Raw genomic sequence first — 19,319 nt, 5'->3', positions numbered from 1 at the left:
AGTGTCAAACTAATCAGACAAGCAGCCATTACTGTATTCTTGGTTTGGACACCAATTGGGCAACTACTGGAAGCTGCTAGAATGTTGTGAGCTAAGAGATGAGACATCATAGTGTTGCAGAACATGTGGTCACAATGTATGTGATGTACTAAAAATAATTGGAGTTGTTGTTTAATGGTGTCCGTCTAACTTGGCCAAAAACGAGATATATAGCAAAAACAGTACGAGTTTACACTTTGAATCCACTAGGTCACATAATAAACTCTATGCTTCTAAACAATATGGCAGCTGAACTTTGATGGACCAAACCGTTTTTTGGTCTATAACAACGACAATAGATTCATCTGCATACGAGGTATTACACGGTACCACTGCTGAAGAAGCAGCTACTGTTACGTAGGATTATTTCAAATACATGAAAAACAGAGAGTATTACACTCGAAACTTATGTTTGCTGCTTCATTAGTGCAGTTTTTATGCATTAGAATCAGGTCCAGCTGGTTTAGCATTTAGAAGCGGCTGCAATGCCTTTACCACGATAGTCATGTTTGGCCGGAAATCTGCTTCATACTGCACGCAAAGTGCTGCTACAGCAGCCATCTGAAAATGGACAAACATTTTCTTGCATTTATCATCATGCATGATGCCAATGTATTATATATATATATAAAGAGAGAGTAGTGTGCTTCTTTCTAGACCTTTGCAATAGCCTTTGGTGGAAAATCTTCGTTTGGCTTGGGATCAACACATTGCTTCACCTTATCTTCACTCAATCTTGGGAGTTGCCTGTAGAAAAGAAATTAGGAGGTTTGATTTTGAACCAAAAACAGAAACAAGTACTCACCCAAGTGACAAGACTCTGCTGGCCTTTAGGCATGGTGTGGTCTACTGGCTTCCTTCCAGTCAGGAGTTCAAGAAGCACGACCCCGAAGCTGTAAACATCGCTCTTCTGAGTTATCTGCCCTGTCATTGCATACCTGGACAAATAACCACACAAATCAAACTCCCTATCACAACTCTCTCTGAATCTAAACACTGAATGAATCAGTCAACCAACGGACTCTGGAGCATGGTAGCCGAATGTCCCGAGGACTCTTGTCGAGTGCAGCCTGGCTGCCGTGTCTGATTACTGGTTTGTTAGGCTGAAATCAGCAATCTTCGAAACAAAATCATCAAACAGCAGCACATTGCTTGACCTAACATCGCGATGAACAATAGAAGGTTGACACTTTTCATGCAGGAATTCAAGCCCTTTTGCAGCCCCAAATGCAACCTTCACTCTCTGGTTCCATGTTAGAACAGGCCCAGGCTCAGCTCCTTGCACCCCTTTTCTACCTGCAACAACATTTTCAGACCAAGAACCACTTTTATCTCAAAAAATGCATCAATTCTACTGCACCAACTCATAGACGAGAATTCTGGTATTTGCTTCAAGGCAATATCCCAGCAGTCCCACAAAATACTCATTCTTGAGCCTCGACACCATAGATAACTGTAGAAAGCAACCCCATTCATTCTCCTAAAACACAAAGATTTGAACTTTGTTTTTCACCTGGGCTGAGAAGTCAGAGTCTGGCTCGGCTGATGAGGTGTCGAGCTTCTTGATGGCAGCTTCACGGCCATCGCTGAGCTTGGCGTAGTAGACGCGGCCGTAGGAGCCCTCTCCAACAAAGGCCTTTGTCCCAAAATCACCGGTCAGTCTATTCAGCTCACCCAATGACAATGCTGGTATCTCAATAGGCAACGCTTCTCAATAGGCAACGCTTTCTGCGGCGGTCCATTTCTTGCACCAGACCTCGGTTCTCCTCTCCCATTGCCTATACATTTAACCAAGAGACATCATGAGAGAGATGAGGACGAGGATGAGGATGGGAATGATCAGTGCGTAAGTACCTCCACCGCCGCCAGCATAGGGAATGCCGGCCTTAGGTGGAGCAGTGTATTGGTTGGCCGGAGGATTAGGCTCCTCCTCTGCTCCTCCGCAACACAACATTGTTCAAATTTGAGGTGGTGGCAGCAGAAATATTCAGCTTAGGCATACGTCGTAGATATCGATGCCCACATTTGCTATCTCTTATGAGGCTGTAATAGTCCTACAATCAATCACACATTTGATAGACATCACAGTATGCATGTAAGAGAATGGATCAAAGAGGAAACACATTCATTTTTAGACAATTGAATCCCATCAAAGCAAAAAAAAAACATGATCAAGAATCAAGAGATCGGAACCTGTAAAGAGACAGAAAGATGAGCAGAAAATGGAGGGAGAAAAGATGAGGGAATGTCTTTCTCAAGACTTTTTCAGTTTCTGTTTTGTTTTGGCGACAAACACGCATGCAAATTCTTTTCAACAGCAAATGCCTTCATCTTGCACGTCAACTTAAACTCCCAAACCATTCCACAAAACGTCCATAATTTTGTAGGGATATATTTCTTGCTTTTATTTATTTATTTATTATTATTATTATTATTATTATTATTATTATTATTATTATATCACGTTTTGTTATATGCCAACAACAAACCTATCTCAGTTTCTTTGATGTTTGACTAGGATTTTCACCAACTAAATAAACAGTATCTCCAAATATATATTTATTCCCTTAAATAGTTATTGGCTCATTAAATTTGAATTTTTTTCACTTCTTTGTATCCATTAGGAGAATTGTTTCATTAAGTTAGGCCATACAAGCGATTAAATGAAAAAGGAAATATAAAGTAGTATCAGAAACAAAAGGCTACATTTCAAGAAGATCCATTTTTTTGCATCCAAGAGGAAGCATAACATAAGCCAGCATCCTCATAGATCCAAAGGGCCAACAAAAAACTGATTTTAATGATGCAACAACATATAATCAAGCAATGCTATATGGCCTTGTAAGCTCTGGGAGGCGCAGACTTCAGACGAACTGTACAATCGATATATTCGACGGCCTCAAACTTTCCATATCCGACCTGTGACCCTCAGCTTAAGCTCCTGACCACTACCGGCAGAGAAGTAGAGTGCTAAGTTCCTTGGAATGATCAGTCCGTCTTGGCTGTCGCGTACTTTCCTGTGGCTGTCACGGATGCTCCTTGGAACTCCTTGCCACATGAGCTTCCGCCCAAATGCCCCAACTTCTAGAGTGTAATTGAACTTCCTGGCATCACTGTCCTCCCCCATGAAACGCACGAATGCCATGTAGGCAGGTGCTGTTCCGAGCAAGAAAGCCTCAAAGTGTAAGCAGAATTGTCTTCCAAAACAGTTGAAAACCTACATAAATATGAGATGGGTGGGCAACTTAGGTTTCAACTTGTAGTATTTGTAGGTCAAGCATAGATCATATATACAGTACAAGTTTTATTGACAGAAACATGAGTTTTGAGGCTATGGGAGTCGCTAAATTCTTCAGTTCTTAAAAGGGTCCTAATGGCTAACTCTACCGATTCATTATACTAACCTGAATGGTTGAATTATGTTAGCTAAGGACTTACAGTTAGCATCCATGTAGCGTTTTCGATTTCATGGGGGTTCGACTTGACATATCTGTGGTTGAAAGTGCATCCATCATGCATATCAACCGAGTGATCCTCCTTCAAGTGAGCCATGAGAAATGGAATGTCACCAGTTACACAGCACTCAGAGCTTGCATAAGGACAGGAGTAAGGCCGGAATGGGCAATGTTTCTCATGCTTGGCCTTGTCATAATATGGAAATAAATCTTGACAGCCTAAGCTCTGATATCGGCAGGGAAGCTCCATAGATTCGGCCACCTTCTCCAAAGCTAAACACCGTATGTTCCCGAGCTCGAACCGGCAAGTTGGGCAGCACTTATGAACTCTTTTGCAGTTTGCACACAATGTGTGACCATTTTGGCACTGCATAGAATTGAATAACTTTAAATACACAAAAATTTCACGCCTCATGTTACAAGTTTACTAGCCTATTACTAGCTTAGGGGTAAAAAATGGAATCCAAGACGGAAAACAGCAGGATCAAGTGTCAATGTAAGGTAAAACAATTTCATTTTGCAGACATGTTTTAACTAATCAAAATCTACTGCAGAAGAAGAGTTCAAAGTAAAAACCTGATGAATAGGAGGATACATAGAATCTGCACAAGTCGGGCACTGAAGCAGCTCATGAACACCATGTATGCTGTGTTTCTCTGCCATTGACATACTAGTCTCTACAGTACCACTCTCTGCCTTCATCTTCAACGTTTTATGATTCATCTGTTTTGGATGTGATTCGACAACCTCTTTGAAGGCACTACTCCCTGGTGCCATGAATGATGTGGAATCCAAGAATATTCCCAACACTGAAGTTACTTATTTAGCTACTGCTTCTCCAAATCAGAAATATAGCCTGCCAATGACAATCAAACAAGAAGAACATCGAGATTAGAGAAATGAACACTTCTGGTTTTTAGCTAAAATGGTTTCTAATCAGGAAGAAGAAGTGTGTCAAAATGGACAGAGGACACTGATGTTAATATATACTCACTTAAAAGAGATGGAAACCTATGTAGCTAAATAATCATCCCCGACCTAATGATAAAGAAATTATTTCCATTTCCTCACATTTGGTGGGGTTTGGTAGATTATAAAACTAACTTATATCAGATTAGATTCCACCACCAACCCTAGGACCTCAATATAAAATCAGAAGAAGATAAAGCTCTCTCTTTCAAGAATATGGATTTGTTGCTTTCATGACATGTATATGAAAACGACTCTATGAGTGATCACCATGAACAGAAAACACGTGTAGAGAGTTTCACATAAAACTTTATTCTCCTTCCAAAATTTCAACTGACATGATTTCCCTTCACCAAGATAAAACAATATGAAGGTAAAGATCCGAACTGCAAGGCTTTCCAACAACAAAGAAATGCAATAATAACGATGCCATAGAGACAAGGAATATGGAAGACAGCGCCTTAAAAGGTCCCAGCTTAACACAGCTCTACATATGAACTGATAGCTGAACAACCATTTCAACATTATTTCTTCACCATCCCACAACTAATATTCTGTGTCTACTAAATATAAAAAACTTGAATTTTCAAATTCATGGGGTTAGCTGTTGACTACCATCAATTAGCAAAGCGACAAAGGAATAATCTTCAAAAGGGACTGCGTCCGATTAGCCGACGATTTTCCCTCACAAATTGACTATATTATACACACCAAAAGCCTTACTTATCAAACCCAAGATGCCAAAACAGATTGCAAAAGAAGGAATAAGGATTAAGTAAGAGTAGAAAGAAGAAGAAATTACTGCAAAATTACTAGTCTACTTCCATCCTCAATCATTATGCTGCTCTCACTAACATTCTGATTTGTGCTTAACCTCATTCCACCAGCAGTATGTATACTGTATACATGTGAATTATGAAGTACTCAACACACAATTTTAAATTTCCAATGGGCTCAGCATCAGAGGAGGGAGAAAGAACACCCAATAGGCTCACTCCATATCCACTTTCTCACTCTATTTTGCCTTAAACAAACATTTTTCATGTGTGACAATACAATATAAAACCCAAGTATAAGAGAAGGAACAACAATAAAAACAAGCTTATCTCACATTCCCAGAAAGGTATAGTGCTAATATTAGAAAGAAAAAGAGAATTATAAAATTCCAACACGGACAAAACCAGAAAACTGGGGAAAAGGTCAAACAAGAGAGATGCTGATTTGACATTAAATCCCTAAAAATTCAAACAAAAAGTTTGAGTCTTTTTATCTCTATCAACAAACCAGACAGCCTTGAGCGAAACAATACAAATAAAAACTAGCTCGAGATCTTCAACATCACTGTCTCTATTCATCCCATTTAAAGCTTATAAATTTCACAACTTTTCTCTGTTCAAAATCAAGAAACCGACAACACAAGTTTCGTTTTTCAGTGTTTTGAAATGCAAAGAAGAGACAACATTTTTGCAGGAATTAATGTTCATCACCTGGGTGGGAAGAAAGTGAAACGGGCCATGCAGCAAGATGCAATTGTCTTATACTCTGTCTTCTGAAACTAAATTCACATTTTGTATTCAGTTCTTGTCATCCAACTCTTTTTCAACCGAATGGAAAAAGGTTTTGATTTGATTATGGGGTCAAGACAGATGGGATTGCAGTTGTAATTGTTGGTACCTGAGCTACTTAAATATTTCAAAGTTCAAATTCAATTTGACAGGGACCGTAGAAGGGGGCGTCTTTAATTTAGAAGACACCGTAAAAAATTAAATCGTCCGGACATATTACCATTATCCAGAGCATCCGCAGCGGTGAGTGGACACTCGTCCGTCCGTGCCAGCAGCACGGCACCGCCTACTCGACGCTGCGCTCTTCCCGCTGGCGCGGCGCGGCGCTGCTCGATGCATCGAACACGTCCGTGCCAGCAAGCAGCTGACGTGACACGTTCTGATTGACCAATGACATTTCCGTTGGAAATTCATTTTTAAAAAAATAAAAATAATACCAAAAATTTTTAAAAATATATTTTCAGATTCCCAAAAATATGGCCGTTTTTTACCGTTTTCTGGATTTTTTTGATTTTTTTAATTCCCAAAATCATCTATAAATCCATACATTTATCATCCATTTTTCATATCAAATCATCTCTCATTTATCTCTCATTCATATTTTTTCATACAACTTATCTACATCTTCCTCTCTCACTCCAACCCTCTCAAATGGATTTCACCAATCTCATTGCGAAAGTGAAGCGCGAAGAACAAGAATACTATGAACAATATCGTGCCGCCTATGAAGCCAATGTCACCGCGAATACCACCGCCCCTCCTCCTCGACCAACTAGATCTACTCGCCGCTACATCCATCGTGACCGGGAGGGAGCCAACGAAAGACTCGTTGCCGACTATTTTTCCGACCAGCCGCGGTTTCCGGAAAATTACTTTTGGCGCCTTTTCGCATGTCAAAGCGCTTGTTTATGCGTATTGTCAACACATTATCCGCCCGTGTTGAATACTTTCAAACAAGTACAGACGCAACCGGTCGGCAAAGTCTCTCGGCGTTGAAGAAGTGTACGTGTGCCATCCGACAACTTGCTACTGGGCAAACGGCTGACCTCTTCGACGAGTATTTGCATGTCAGTGAGTCAACTGGAATCCTTTGCCTTCGTCTTCACGAAACAGTCCATGGTTTTCCCGGTCTACTTGGCAGCTTGACTGCATGCATTGGAGGTGGAAGAATTGTCCGACTGCTTGGAGGGGGCAACACTTAAGCGGCCACAAAGGCGGCGGCCCAACACTGATCCTTGAAGCGGTTGCCGACTACTGCCTATGGATTTGGCATGCATATTTTGGTATTGCCGGATCCAACAACGACTTGAACGTGCTCTATTCTTCACCACTCTTCAATGATGTTTTGAATGGTGTAGCACCGGCGATCGACTCACCGTCAACGAAAATGCATACCACATGGGATTACTATCTCGCCGATGGTATCTACCCAAGGTGGTCGACTTTCGTGAAGACGCTCAGCAACTCGCAAGACCCGAGACGTGTTCTTTTTGCGCAGCGTGAAGAGTCCGCTCGGAAAGACGTCGAAAGAGCTTTTGGGGTCCTTCAAGCCCGATTCAACATTGTGAAGGCCCCGTCTCGGCTGTGGTACGTGAAAAATATCGACGACATCATGTACACGTGTATTATCTTGCACATCATGATTATAGCTGACGAAGGACCGATGGCGGCTAGCTTTTACGACGAGGATGAAGCCGAAAGCTCAACCGCGAGGTCTCCCCCATGCCGAGGTATGCATACGACGGTGGGTGAGAGAATCGAAACAAGGAACACAATGCGCGATATCCGAGCCCACATTGAGCTACAAGAAGACCTAATCAAACACATTTGGGCGAAATTCGGCCATGGGTAGTGGGTTTTTTTAATTTTATGAATTTAATTATGTAATTTTTAATTTTTAGGATTTTAATTGTGTACTTTTTAATTTTTAGGATTTTGATTATGTAATTTTTAATTTTTTTTGTAATTTGTAATAGTATTCCGGATATTTTTAATGCACTTTAATTTTGTGGAAATATTTTTATTTAAATTGAATAATTGAATGGTGGGACTCTAGAGTTTGTCCTTGCGGAAGAGCACGGATGTTGGTGTTGTGCTTTTGCCTAAGAGCAGGGAGTAAAAGTGGGTCCGGACCCACATCCATGCTCGTTGTCAAAAGCACGGATGGGGATGCTCTTAGTCTAGAATGAATTAAAACTTTCAAAAATAAGTCTATATAAAATAACTAAATTTGAACTCTGTGTTATTTAATAATAAACTACAAATTACAAATACAAAGTTGGCAGTTTGATGCTAGAAATTCAACATTGAATGCAAACCTTTCAATATTGTTTATTAAAACTGTCTTAACAAAGACGCAACTTTATTAATACAATATATAAATTTAGTTATCAATATAAAAGACATAAGTATATTATTAGTATTCTGTTGATATACTTGTATCTGTGTATTGATAATTTTAACATGCAAAATTGAAAAGGTCTCATTATCTGATACAAAAAAAGAGATTTGGTGTATGGTTGAAGACAGTCTTAATATATTTCAGTTTTAAAATTAAGTCCAATTTTCTAGTATTCTAATTTGGTTTATAAAATATTTACCTTTCAAAAATCTTTTATTAAGCTTTTAAACGAACATTTTCTTTCTGTGGATCGACACACGAAATACCACACTTCACGACTGACGCTATATTCTTGCAGTACCTTTGTAGAATTAGAGTCATTTTTAATAACTTGACATACATTGTGCAAAGAATTAAAAACTCTAAAATTACACATCATGCCACAAAGGCACTCATCCGATGATTGTGCTAGAGGCGGTCGCCAACCACCACTTATGGATTTGACATGCATATTTGGGTGTCCCCGGATCGAACAACAATGTCAATGTGCGTAACTCATGCGACTTGTTCAACCCGGTTTTACGGTAGAACACCAATGATATCCTTCACGGCCAAGGACCGACAATACAACATGGGGTACTATCTCGCCGATAGTGTCTAATTGAGGTGACCGATCTTCGTGAAGACGCTCAACATGCCGCAAAAACCCAAACAAATTCTTTTTGCACAACTTCAAGAGTGGGCTCGGAAAGATGTGGAAATAGCATTCGGGGTTCTACAAACATGATTCAACATTGTCAAAGTCCTGGGTCGTATGTGGTATAAGCAACACCTCACCGACATCATTTTTGCATGTAGATTCATACACAACATGATGTTGTTGAAGATGAAGGGTCGGCTGTGACAAATTAGTTCGACGACTCCCGACAACTCCAGCACAAGCAGTCCCCCAAGCTAGGGTGCGCTGGCACCATTTCGCGAGCACATACATCGTCGGGCACTGGTGCACAATTTTGCCGCTCACATCCAACTCCAGGAAGATCTAATTGAACACATTTGAGTGAGATTTGGTAACAAGTAGCTGAAGCCTTTCATTCGTTTTAAGATTATGTATTGTATCACGTTTAATAAATTGTAATTTTAAGATTTCAATTGTGGAATTTTGATTTTATTAGTGAAATATTATTTTTATAATTTAAATATAATATTTAAATTCAATTAGTTTTGTGAAAAAGAAAAAAAATTGAAGTAGTGAGACGATGAATAGTGAAGGGATGTGATGATTAAGGTATAAATGGTTCTCTCTTAAATTAGGGATGAGGTAAAAAAGTTATGTATAAGCCATAAATAGTTAAGAGACGAGTTGGATAAATGATGATCTATTGGATGCCAAGCATGCACACGGTTCGAAAACCGCCGGTTCCGGTTCGGAACCGGCGGTTCACGGTTCAAGATTTCCTTGAACCTGAACCGGCCCGCCCAGGTCCACGGCGGTTCCGGTTCAAAAAACCGGCAGTTCTGGTGGAGGTTCAAAACCGCCGATTTTTTGCCGAAACCGCCGGTTCCAGGCCGTTTCGGCAGTTCGTAATTTTTTTTATGACCTAACATGCCCTAAAAAGTCTTATTAAACTTTCAAAGCAGTTCCAATGCCCCAACTTAATGGACTGAGACATTAGAATGTGCTGCTGTAACATTATTATTTTTTGAAATTTAAAATAAAAATTGGGTCTATCCAAACATTGATTTGCTTTTTTCATGAGAGGGTAACGGGATGGGATCCCCTGCTGTGGTGGGAGCACAGCAGGGGCTGCTGCCCTCACCCAAACAAATTTTTTATATTAATTTTATTTTTTTTATAATATAAATTTATTATTAAAAAATTTGGTTGTGTGAGGGCAGCCGCCCCTGCTGTGCTCCCACCACAGCAGGGGATCCCCATCCGAGGGTAACATCGTACTATAAGAAGGCAATCATTTTAAAAGTTAATGAAATTAGGATTATATTACCTGGCACTGTGGGTCCCAAATGTCCGAATTATTGATTGTATTATTGGGCTAATCAATTGGGCCTCAATTGTAGACAGATGCGAAGAGCCTTAGTCAACAACAGCCTGAAATTTGCATTCATTTTGCAATCAGCTTCGATAATTAGAGCATCTCCAGTGGGCGGACATCCACTAGGACATCCCAAAAACACCCACTGCCACGTCACTAGGACTTCCCATCTCACTGCCACGTCACTAGGACATCCCCTGCACAATCCGCCCTTCCCATCGCCCTTCCCACTAGGACATCCCGCAATTTAAAAAAAACATACATTGACAAATAAAACAATTAACATTTACGGAAATAAAATTTGACCGAGAATACGAACGGGAAAAATTAACAACTTCATCGGAAATAAAATTCAACGAGCCGTATATATAGAGTTTAAAAAAAAAAAAATTAAAAACGGGACGTCCGACTGGGCGCCACAATGGAGGACGTCCGCCCGCCCGTCGCGCCGACGTCCGAGGACACCCGACGTCCTCACGGGACGTCCGTATCCGACCCTAAACGCCACAATGGCGGACGTCCCGATCGCCCGTCGCGACGTCCGACCGGATGTCCGACCGGACGTCCGCCATTGGAGATGCTCTTAGACCATCCACAATGGCGGATGTCCCGGCGGACATCGGACTGGTGTGCGGGACGTCTGCCATTAGACAGCATGCATACGGATACGAACGTCCGCTGCGGACATCGGAGTTCCGCGGCTTTCCGCGACGTCCTCCATTGCGTTGACACGACGGACGTCCCGATTTTTTTATTATTTTTTGTGGATGTCCGTCGAGATGTCCCTGGGGATGTTCGTCATTGTGTAGTGGGATGTCCTTATGACATGACAATGCAGTGAGATGTCCTTATGACGTGACATGAGGTATTTTTGGGAAGTTCGTCAGGATGTCCGCCGATACATCCATCCTATACTGTACTTTATACTACTACTATTTCTGTATTGGTCAGGTAAAGTTTCATTTAATCTATTCTAATCTAAAAAAGCAACCAATGCGGATTACATTTGAATTTACTACTACTATTTCTGTATTGGTCAGGTAAAGTTTCATTTAATCTATTCTAATCTAAAAAAGCAACCAATACGGATTACATTTGAATTTTAATGTCTATCTGTAGGTTGAATTTGCTCAAACTGTTATGTCAAATTTTGGATTTCAAATAAGAATTTCATAAACACGTTTAAAATATATATAAATCTTGTTTACAGCTCATGAAATCATTAGTATCGCATAACTTTTAACAATATTTTAGATTCAGCTTATTCTGCCGATCGGTCAAAATAGAAATTCATAGTAGTATAATATATGGTTGGGAAAAACATGTCACTTATACAATATTCATATACATGTAGAAATATTGAGTGGGAATTACTGAATATTAGTATTTCTATTTTCGGTAAATCACACATGCATAAAACGAATATTAATAAAATTGAACAAGTACATATGAATAAGCAGATAGAAAGCTGAGCCTTAGCTCTATGAAATTTTGTTTCCATCAGAAATATTTTTCATTTACCCGCCCAATATTGAAAATCAAAATCGCCACCGTGCAGCCGCACTTTAATCGCCGCCGCTGCCGCCTCTACCGGTGCCGCCATGGAAGACGATGACCAGAGAGTGGTAGATCTGGTAAAAGAACTAGTGCAACGGTTACTCTACACGTCCAACACTCAAAACCCTAGCGCATCCGCTCCTAACCAGCAAGACTACAATCAAGCCGTCAAATACTCGCTCCGTATACTATCCAGCCGCATGACGCCGTCCATTGCTGTGGACGATGCCGCCATGGCGGAATCTATCAAGAGGCGTCTTGCCACAGCCGGGAAGTCCTCCGAAGCCCTAACATTTGCCGATCTGTACGCGAAATTTTCTTTGAAAAACGGACCGGGAAGCGTGAAAAATAAGTGGTCTGTGCTGTACTTGCTGAAGACTATATCGGAGGATCGGAAAATTCGGAAAAACCAGTTTCCTAATATGATTTCTAACGGATTTTTAGATTCTGCATTGGCCGGTGGTCTACCCGCATTACATGAGAGTGATGGGCGGAGTATTAGTTCTGGGGGGTATGCGAATTTGAATAAGAACTCGAAGGTTGGAGGGTTTAGCAATGGTTTTGATTGTTTCAAGGATTCCTCTGACTCTGTTAGGAATTTGAGGGGTTTGAGTAACTTGGAGAAATTGGAGAGTGGCGAAAAGAATTTAGGTGCTAATTTGGATAGCTTTAGTAGTTTGACTGAAAATATGCAGAAACTAAAGGGTTTGGGAGATAAATCCAGGGGGTTCAATACAAGAGAGCATTTGGAGAAACACTTTGGTGGAGGGATGTTGCTGGTATCTAAGGACCCTGAAAATATTCGTGATATGGCATATAGGGAGTTTGTGGACCTGATAAAAGAGGAAAATGAGGTTTCCGAAGTGGTTTTGGTGAGAGATGTTTTGTATGTGTGTCAAGGGATTGATGGGAAGTATGTGAAATTTGATGAGAAGGTTGATGCATATGTGCTTCCGGAGTTGGTTAAGGTGCCTAGAGCTACTAGGATTATGGTCCAGAAGCTCTGTGAACTTGGCTGGCTTTTTAGGAAAGTGAAGGGGTATATAACAGATAGTATGGATAGGTATCCAGCTGAAGATGTCGGGACTGTTGGACAGGCCTTTTGTGCTGCATTGCATGATGAATTGTCAGATTATTATAAGTTACTGGCTGTGCTTGAAGCACAGGCAATGAATCCAATTCCATTAGTTTCAGAAAATGCAAGCTCAGGCAACTATCTTTCATTGAGGAGGCTTTCAGTTTGGTTTACTGAACCCATGGTGAAGATGAAGCTTATGGCTGTTTTAGTTGATAGCTGTAAGGTCTTAAAAGGTGGTGGCATGGCTGGGGCTATTCATATGCATGCTCAACATGGTGATCCCCTTGTGCATGATTTTATGAACAGGTTGCTCCGCAGGGTATGTTCCCCGCTCTTTGAAATGGTTAGGAGTTGGGTTTTGGAGGGGGAGCTGGAGGATATCTTTGCAGAGTTTTTTGTCTTAGGTCAACCAGTAAAAGCAGAATCTCTTTGGAGAGAAGGTTATCAGCTCCATGCATCTATGCTTCCTACTTTCATTTCTCAGTCCCTTGCTCAGCGCATCTTAAGGACAGGGAAGTCAATTAATTTCCTTCGAGTTTGTTGTGATGATCAAGGCTGGGCTGATTCTGCCATTGAGGCTGCAGCTGCAGCTGGGACCAGTACTAGGAGAGGTGGTCTTGGTTATGGTGAGACTGATGCTCTTGAATCATTGGTTACAGAAGCAGCAAAGAGGATAGATAGGCATTTGTTGGATGTAATGTTTAAACAGTATAAGTTCAAGGAACATTGCCTTGCAATCAAGAGATATTTACTTCTTGGGCAAGGTGATTTTGTTCAGTACCTGATGGATATTGTTGGTCCAGATCTGTCTGAGGCTGCCAATACCATAAGCGCATTCAAGCTAGCTGGATTACTGGAAAGTGCAATTAGATCATCAAATGCCCAATACGACGACCCTGATATACTTGATAGGTTAAGGGTGAAAATGATGCCGCATAACACAGGGGATAAAGGCTGGGATGTGTTTTCTTTGGAATATGATGCTAGAGTTCCCTTGAATACTGTTTTCACAGAATCTGTTATGTCCAGGTATCTGAGAATCTTTAACTTCTTGTGGAAGCTTAGAAGGGTAGAGCACGCACTGATTGGTGTTTGGAAAATGATGAAACCAAATTGTGTTACTTCGCGGTTCTTTTCTAAGTTGCCCCAGGCTGTTAAATTACAGTTAATATTGACATCAAGGAAGTGCCAAGTTCTCTGGGATGAGATGAATCATTTTGTTTCAAATCTACAGTATTATATAATGTTTGAAGTCTTGGAGGAGTCTTGGTCTGATTTCTCAAAGGAATTGGAAGCAGCTAAAGATCTTGATGACCTACTTGGGGCACATGAAAAGTATCTTTATTCAATTGTTGAAAAGTCTCTTCTTGGTGAACGGTCCCAAAATCTTAGCAAGACACTCTTTGTTTTATTTGATCTCATACTGCGCTTCCGAAGCCATGCAGATCGACTCTATGAAGGCATATATGAGCTGCAGTCAAGGTATTAATTTTCTTTTGTACCTCTTTTCCCAATAAAAATAATAGAATATGCTTTGTTTTGAAATCCTCTTTATTGATTTGAGCTATTTGTGTAAAAAATGTAGAACGATGGACTCTATTTCTCGTGCTAAAGTGGGAGAGAAGAAAGTTTCTAGTAACAAAATTTCAGACCAGGGTCCATGGTTAGGTGAAGGCAGGAAAGACATAACAAGACGTGCTGGGGAATTTCTCCAAAACATGGCACAAGACTTGGATGCTCTTGCAAAGGAGTACTCAACTGTCTTTGAGGGTTTTATTTCTCAATTGCCCATACAACAACACGTTGACTTGAAGTTCCTTATGTTTCGATTGGACTTCACTGAGTTTTACAGCCAGTTTAGACCCAGCAAAGGCCAGAAGCTTTTGTTTTAGTATCTGACTTATAAGAAAATGCTGAAGAGTTCAGATTATCTTATACTTGTTTGAGTCTATCTTTGCTGCAGACTTGTGAACCAATGCTCTTCCTTATGCTAGTTTACATTGGCATTGCTTGTACAGTGTGTTGCCTTTAGGTGTGCATGATATATCTTCAGATATGCTTGTCCTAATGGTTTCTGATTATATTTGTGATTGTTGATCTGAATCTTTCTTTTCCGTAACAGGAAAGGATTCCAGTTTAAGAAAGACACTTAGCTTGGTAAAAAAGAGGGAGCTGAAGGTACGACCCTGTAGCCATGTTATTGTGCCATAGTCTATGTGTATTGTATTGGTTTGTTGGTTTTGTTTTGGTTATGCAAGCTTAATGTTAGATGGCTTGTAGATCTATAATTGGTCGTTGCTTTGTTGTTTTTTCTATTCTCCAATATATTTGTGCTAAGCTTTGTCACATTGCTTCATTGTATTGGTTTGCTGATAAAAAAGTGGATGATTTGTTGTGTTCTTATCAGTTCTCCCTTTGCCTTAATAGAATTACCTCTATGCTGATCCTTGAAAGGTTTCTCTCTATTCTTCTTTCGCCTCTCTCTCTCTCTCTCTGAGTATCAACCAACTTTTTAACTTGAATATCTTTTAGGGTGTGAGAATTGGGTAATTCAGGGATTTTTTTCTCTTCAAACATTACACCTTAGGATAGGTGCAGCATGAAATGCTTCCTATCTCTGCATCAGAAATGATAAATTGCACAAGTGATAACATAGCTACCAGCAAAGGTTGGCCACCGGGGGCAGGTGACAGAAGTTCTGAGAACACCCCTTCTAGATTGGAAGGAAGTGCCATTCATCTGAGATGCACCGCCGCTGCCAAACGTCTATATTCGTCACAAATATTCAGCTTCAGAGAATTGGCTATTAATACAATGCCTTTTTTTGATACTCACACATATTTAACCTCTATATACACTATCCAGTGTCCTTTTTATGAATTATTGTTTATAAGGTTCAAGTGTAGCCTCCTCCTGCAACTTATGCAAGCACCATATTATAAAAATAATTTGCTAGTTTGTAATGTTGCTTTGTATACATATACTTTACCTATTTATAGGCGGCAAAATAAGTACATCCATTCTGATTGTTTATCAACTTTTGCTGCGCAATGTTTGTAAACAATATCACACTGGAAATTGAGGCCTTAGAGCAACCATATTCCACTCAATGGAACAATAAATAAACAAAAATATGCAAGGTTCTTAGATTTTGCTATTCATGATTACACTTAAACTGATCCTTGTTTAACATTAGTAGAGGAGCAAAGCTTTCTCAGATTCAAACTTCCACCAAACACAACAAAAAGTGGCAGTGATCCATTTCTCACCGTCACCGCCCAAGTTTAAGAAAAACAGCAGAAAGTGGTCTTGACTTTAATATACACATGTGACCCTGTCTCAGACACTTCAAATTAGGGAGGTCTGAGAGTGTTTTTGGGTGCACTTATCCAAGGAGAACCTGCTATTGCAAATCTCCACAGTGCAGTAACATGCTCTGCTGTAGCATACTCTATCCCAACTCGTGGCCCTACAAGTATGTGTTCTGGCTCCGGACCATCTAAGAGTTCCAGACCACCTATGCATCCCATATCTCATAAAATCATATACAATTTCTACTTCATTCAACAATTAATCTTAACCATTAACATACCTGGTGCGAAAAGAGGATGGTTAGACCACTCTGTTGTAATGCCTAATGCTTGGCCAACCTAGAAGAAGCACGATTTAAATGGAATGTAGTAAGAGTTTGTTCTTTGTCAATTATTCGAGTTCTTAAACATCAGCTGATATTATGTAGATGCAAATCTAGGATGATACTTCACCTTTCCAGGTCCAGCTAGAAGAACAGGCTTCTCAGATTTCAAACCACGCCGCTTCTGAATGGTTTCCAGTCCTTAAAATAACAATAAGGAACCATATAATTATCACTAATCGCGGCATATATCTATGGCCACTGCTACTAGCATTGATCCAGCCACTGCAACTAATTATTATCATGTTGCACGTGTTGAATACTACAATTGTTAATTAAGCAAGAGTATTCTTTTAGCATGTGTTACTTATTTCTTAACTAAAACTAGTACAGCAGAAGATACTGTGGTAGTGCAACAAACTTTCTTTAACTTACCACTGACTGGAGCACATGAACGAATGAGGACAGCTGCACCAACTCCTTCTTTGTCCGCTACCACATTAAGCATTGTATGAAGACCGTAGCAAAGGTAAACATACGCATGCCCACCAGGTCCAAACTGTTGTATTCATATAAGGATAAGATAATAAGAACTTCCTTGTGATTATACCATATGAGATGCAATTACCATGTACTTACAGCATGAGATCGGTAATGAAATTACTCCTTGGTTCAACTTTTAACTTAAAGGCAACACACATAACCTACACTCAGCCTTAAATATCTGAATCATATGATACTATCGGAAATACGTGGCGAGAGATTGTGGAACTCAATATGGTGTTTCAAGATAGTCTGTTGATGAAGAGCCACGGATTTGACCTTGCTATATCAGAAATATACCTAACTTACGTTTCAAATTATCAATACAACTAAGAAATCCATTCATTACATTATAAGAAGGCAACATCAATTTAGACAAAGCAGGAAACATGACTGCACAAGAGAATATCATACCACAGGGGCTGTCCTTGCAGTGATCCCAAATCGACCGTGGCAAGCTGAGTCATTAGGCCTGTAAGCTTCAACCTTTCATCAAACACATACAATGCATAAATCATAACCAGTCCCAAAAACCAAGTACATATGCATCTATATCAACCTACTAAATGAAGCGAGCGATTACCTCAGTTATCTGGAGGACGACGTCGTCCTTCTTGAGGTGCTTCCCCAGCAAACGAGGGGCAAGATCGAGGGCATCAATCTGGTAGAAATCACGACTCAGGATGGGAAAATTTTCCAAGGGAGTCGAAGAGATTGATGTTGTAGGCCGTATTTCCTCTTCTTCTTGATAAACGGGGTTTGGTTTTGCTCTTGCTCTTCTTTTGGTGTTCGTGTTGAGTGCAGAGCGGGTAGATTTTCGTATAGCTCTGACTACTTTTATGGGGTTTGGGATGGTCTGATTGTTGTCCATCCGTGGTGATGAGAGAAGACTAGATTGCCCAAACAAGCGGAGTTGAATTTTGATCGAAACAAGAAACATCACTTCTTGAATATAGAGTTAGATGGATTTGACTAAGTAATTTTTTCAATTTTAATATGTATTTATTTGTAGAGTTGGTGGGGCAAATGACTAATAATAATATACATAAATATTCAGATTATAATTTTCTGTTATTATCTCTCAAAAATCTTATCTAGGGCGAAGTTGAAACATTGCAAAATTCTTATTAATGGAAGACGCTGGGTTCAAATTCTATGTTAATGTTATGTAGCAAACTGATAAAATGAGCTATAGTTCATATAGTTTTACGAATATATTCTTATATGCCTAAATTATATTTGAGTTCGATAGATAAAAGTAAGTGAAAAAAAGATACTCTTTGTTCATCATGAGAAGTCTCAGTTTATCGTTTTAGTTCATCCTCAATTAGGAGTCCCAGTTCATTTTTACTATAAATGGTAGGTAGACTTTACTTTCCAGTAACTTATTCCACTCACATTTAATTATAAAATTAATACTTTAGGAGTTCTATTTGAGTTCGGCACGAATTTTAAGAAATGAAAAGAAAATTTAGTGAAAATAGATAGTGAAATGTGGCTCCTACTTCTATATATTACTCCAATTTTATAATAAAATGTGAGTGGAATGTGAGGCCGATTACCGTATGAAACATTCCAACCGAGACTCCAAAAATGGTAACCGAGATTGCTAAAGTGGGACGGAGGGAGTACAATATAAAAATTGGTCTCACATTTTACTATCTTTTCTCACCACTTTCCTTTCTACTCCCTCCGTCCCAAGGTAGTTGTGGCATTTCTTTTGGGCACGAGATATAAGAAATTGATTTGTTAAAGGTTAAAGTGAAGAGGGGAAAGTAAGAGAAAGAATAAAGTAAAAGTGATGAAGAGAGAGTAAAGTAAAATACGGAATACAATTTTTACCAAAAAAGAAAATGACTTAACTACCTTGAGACAAACTAAAAATGAATACGACTCAACCACCTTGGGACGGAGGGAGTATTTCTTAAAATCCATGTAAAATTTAAATGAGACTCCTAATGGTGAACGAGAGATTAGTGGAATATGAGATTCCTTTTTATGAGTATTAGATTTATAATAAAATGTGAGAAGAAAGAGTTACGGAAAGTGAGTTAACCTGCCATTTATGATAAAAATGTACTTAG

At 39.7% G+C, this 19,319-nt stretch overlaps 3 protein-coding genes and 1 pseudogene across 5 annotated transcripts; 1 reads left to right on the top strand and 3 right to left on the bottom strand.

The window, feature by feature from the left end:
• Positions 1 to 264: 264 nt before the first annotated feature.
• LOC121794345 lies at positions 265 to 2,085 on the bottom strand (annotated as a pseudogene).
• Positions 2,086 to 2,698: 613 nt separating this feature from the next.
• Positions 2,699 to 6,151, bottom strand: LOC121794344 (E3 ubiquitin-protein ligase SINAT2-like). 2 transcript variants are annotated; one of them, XM_042192464.1, is made up of 4 exons: positions 5,951 to 6,151; positions 4,071 to 4,350; positions 3,478 to 3,861; positions 2,699 to 3,256 (listed from the first exon to the last, which is right to left on the bottom strand). In XM_042192464.1, the coding sequence occupies exons 2-4, from the start codon at positions 4,269 to 4,271 to the stop codon at positions 2,939 to 2,941; spliced, it is 903 nt and encodes a 300-aa protein (XP_042048398.1). In that variant the 5' UTR covers positions 4,272 to 4,350; positions 5,951 to 6,151; the 3' UTR covers positions 2,699 to 2,938. The 2 variants fall into 2 exon arrangements, with proteins under 2 accessions (XP_042048398.1, XP_042048399.1); XM_042192465.1 differs by lacking the exon at positions 5,951 to 6,151 and adding an exon at positions 5,266 to 5,914.
• Positions 6,152 to 11,890: 5,739 nt separating this feature from the next.
• LOC121794341 (gamma-tubulin complex component 3-like) lies at positions 11,891 to 16,095 on the top strand. Of its 2 annotated transcripts, XM_042192461.1 has the most exons (4): positions 11,891 to 14,540; positions 14,644 to 15,090; positions 15,181 to 15,236; positions 15,591 to 16,095. In XM_042192461.1, exons 1-2 carry the CDS (start codon positions 12,025 to 12,027, stop codon positions 14,948 to 14,950), a joined length of 2,823 nt encoding a protein of 940 aa, XP_042048395.1. In that variant the 5' UTR covers positions 11,891 to 12,024; the 3' UTR covers positions 14,951 to 15,090; positions 15,181 to 15,236; positions 15,591 to 16,095. The 2 variants fall into 2 exon arrangements, with proteins under 2 accessions (XP_042048395.1, XP_042048394.1); XM_042192460.1 differs by lacking the exon at positions 15,591 to 16,095 and having other exon boundaries at positions 15,181 to 15,504.
• Positions 16,096 to 16,180: 85 nt separating this feature from the next.
• On the bottom strand, positions 16,181 to 18,245 carry LOC121794342 (DNA-3-methyladenine glycosylase). The gene is made up of 6 exons (XM_042192462.1): positions 17,819 to 18,245; positions 17,650 to 17,721; positions 17,128 to 17,251; positions 16,823 to 16,893; positions 16,651 to 16,708; positions 16,181 to 16,575 (listed from the first exon to the last, which is right to left on the bottom strand). Exons 1-6 carry the CDS (start codon positions 18,173 to 18,175, stop codon positions 16,412 to 16,414), a joined length of 846 nt encoding a protein of 281 aa, XP_042048396.1. The 5' UTR covers positions 18,176 to 18,245; the 3' UTR covers positions 16,181 to 16,411.
• Positions 18,246 to 19,319: the final 1,074 nt, after the last annotated feature.

This window comes from Salvia splendens, chromosome 3 (assembly GCF_004379255.2).
Source record: "Salvia splendens isolate huo1 chromosome 3, SspV2, whole genome shotgun sequence".
NCBI classification, from domain to species: domain Eukaryota; kingdom Viridiplantae; phylum Streptophyta; class Magnoliopsida; order Lamiales; family Lamiaceae; genus Salvia; species Salvia splendens.
The sequence above is the reverse complement of the archived record's forward strand: the minus strand, read 5'-3'. Positions and strand labels throughout refer to the sequence as shown.

Coding starts and splice junctions, on each gene's coding strand:
- LOC121794344 (XM_042192464.1), bottom strand. CDS start 4,271: ATGGCACCAGGGAGTAGTGCCTTCAAAGAGGTTGTCGAATCACATCCA. Junction 3,862..4,070: donor TGTATCCTCCTATTCATCAG/GTTTTTACTTTG, acceptor AATTCTATGCAG/TGCCAAAATGGTCACACATT. Junction 3,257..3,477: donor ACGCTACATGGATGCTAACT/GTAAGTCCTTAG, acceptor ATATTTATGTAG/GTTTTCAACTGTTTTGGAAG.
- LOC121794341 (XM_042192461.1), top strand. CDS start 12,025: ATGGAAGACGATGACCAGAGAGTGGTAGATCTGGTAAAAGAACTAGTG. Junction 14,541..14,643: donor ATATATGAGCTGCAGTCAAG/GTATTAATTTTC, acceptor TAAAAAATGTAG/AACGATGGACTCTATTTCTC.
- LOC121794342 (XM_042192462.1), bottom strand. CDS start 18,175: ATGTTTCTTGTTTCGATCAAAATTCAACTCCGCTTGTTTGGGCAATCT. Junction 17,722..17,818: donor TCGTCCTCCAGATAACTGAG/GTAATCGCTCGC, acceptor GTTTGATGAAAG/GTTGAAGCTTACAGGCCTAA. Junction 17,252..17,649: donor CTGCAAGGACAGCCCCTGTG/GTATGATATTCT, acceptor TGAATACAACAG/TTTGGACCTGGTGGGCATGC.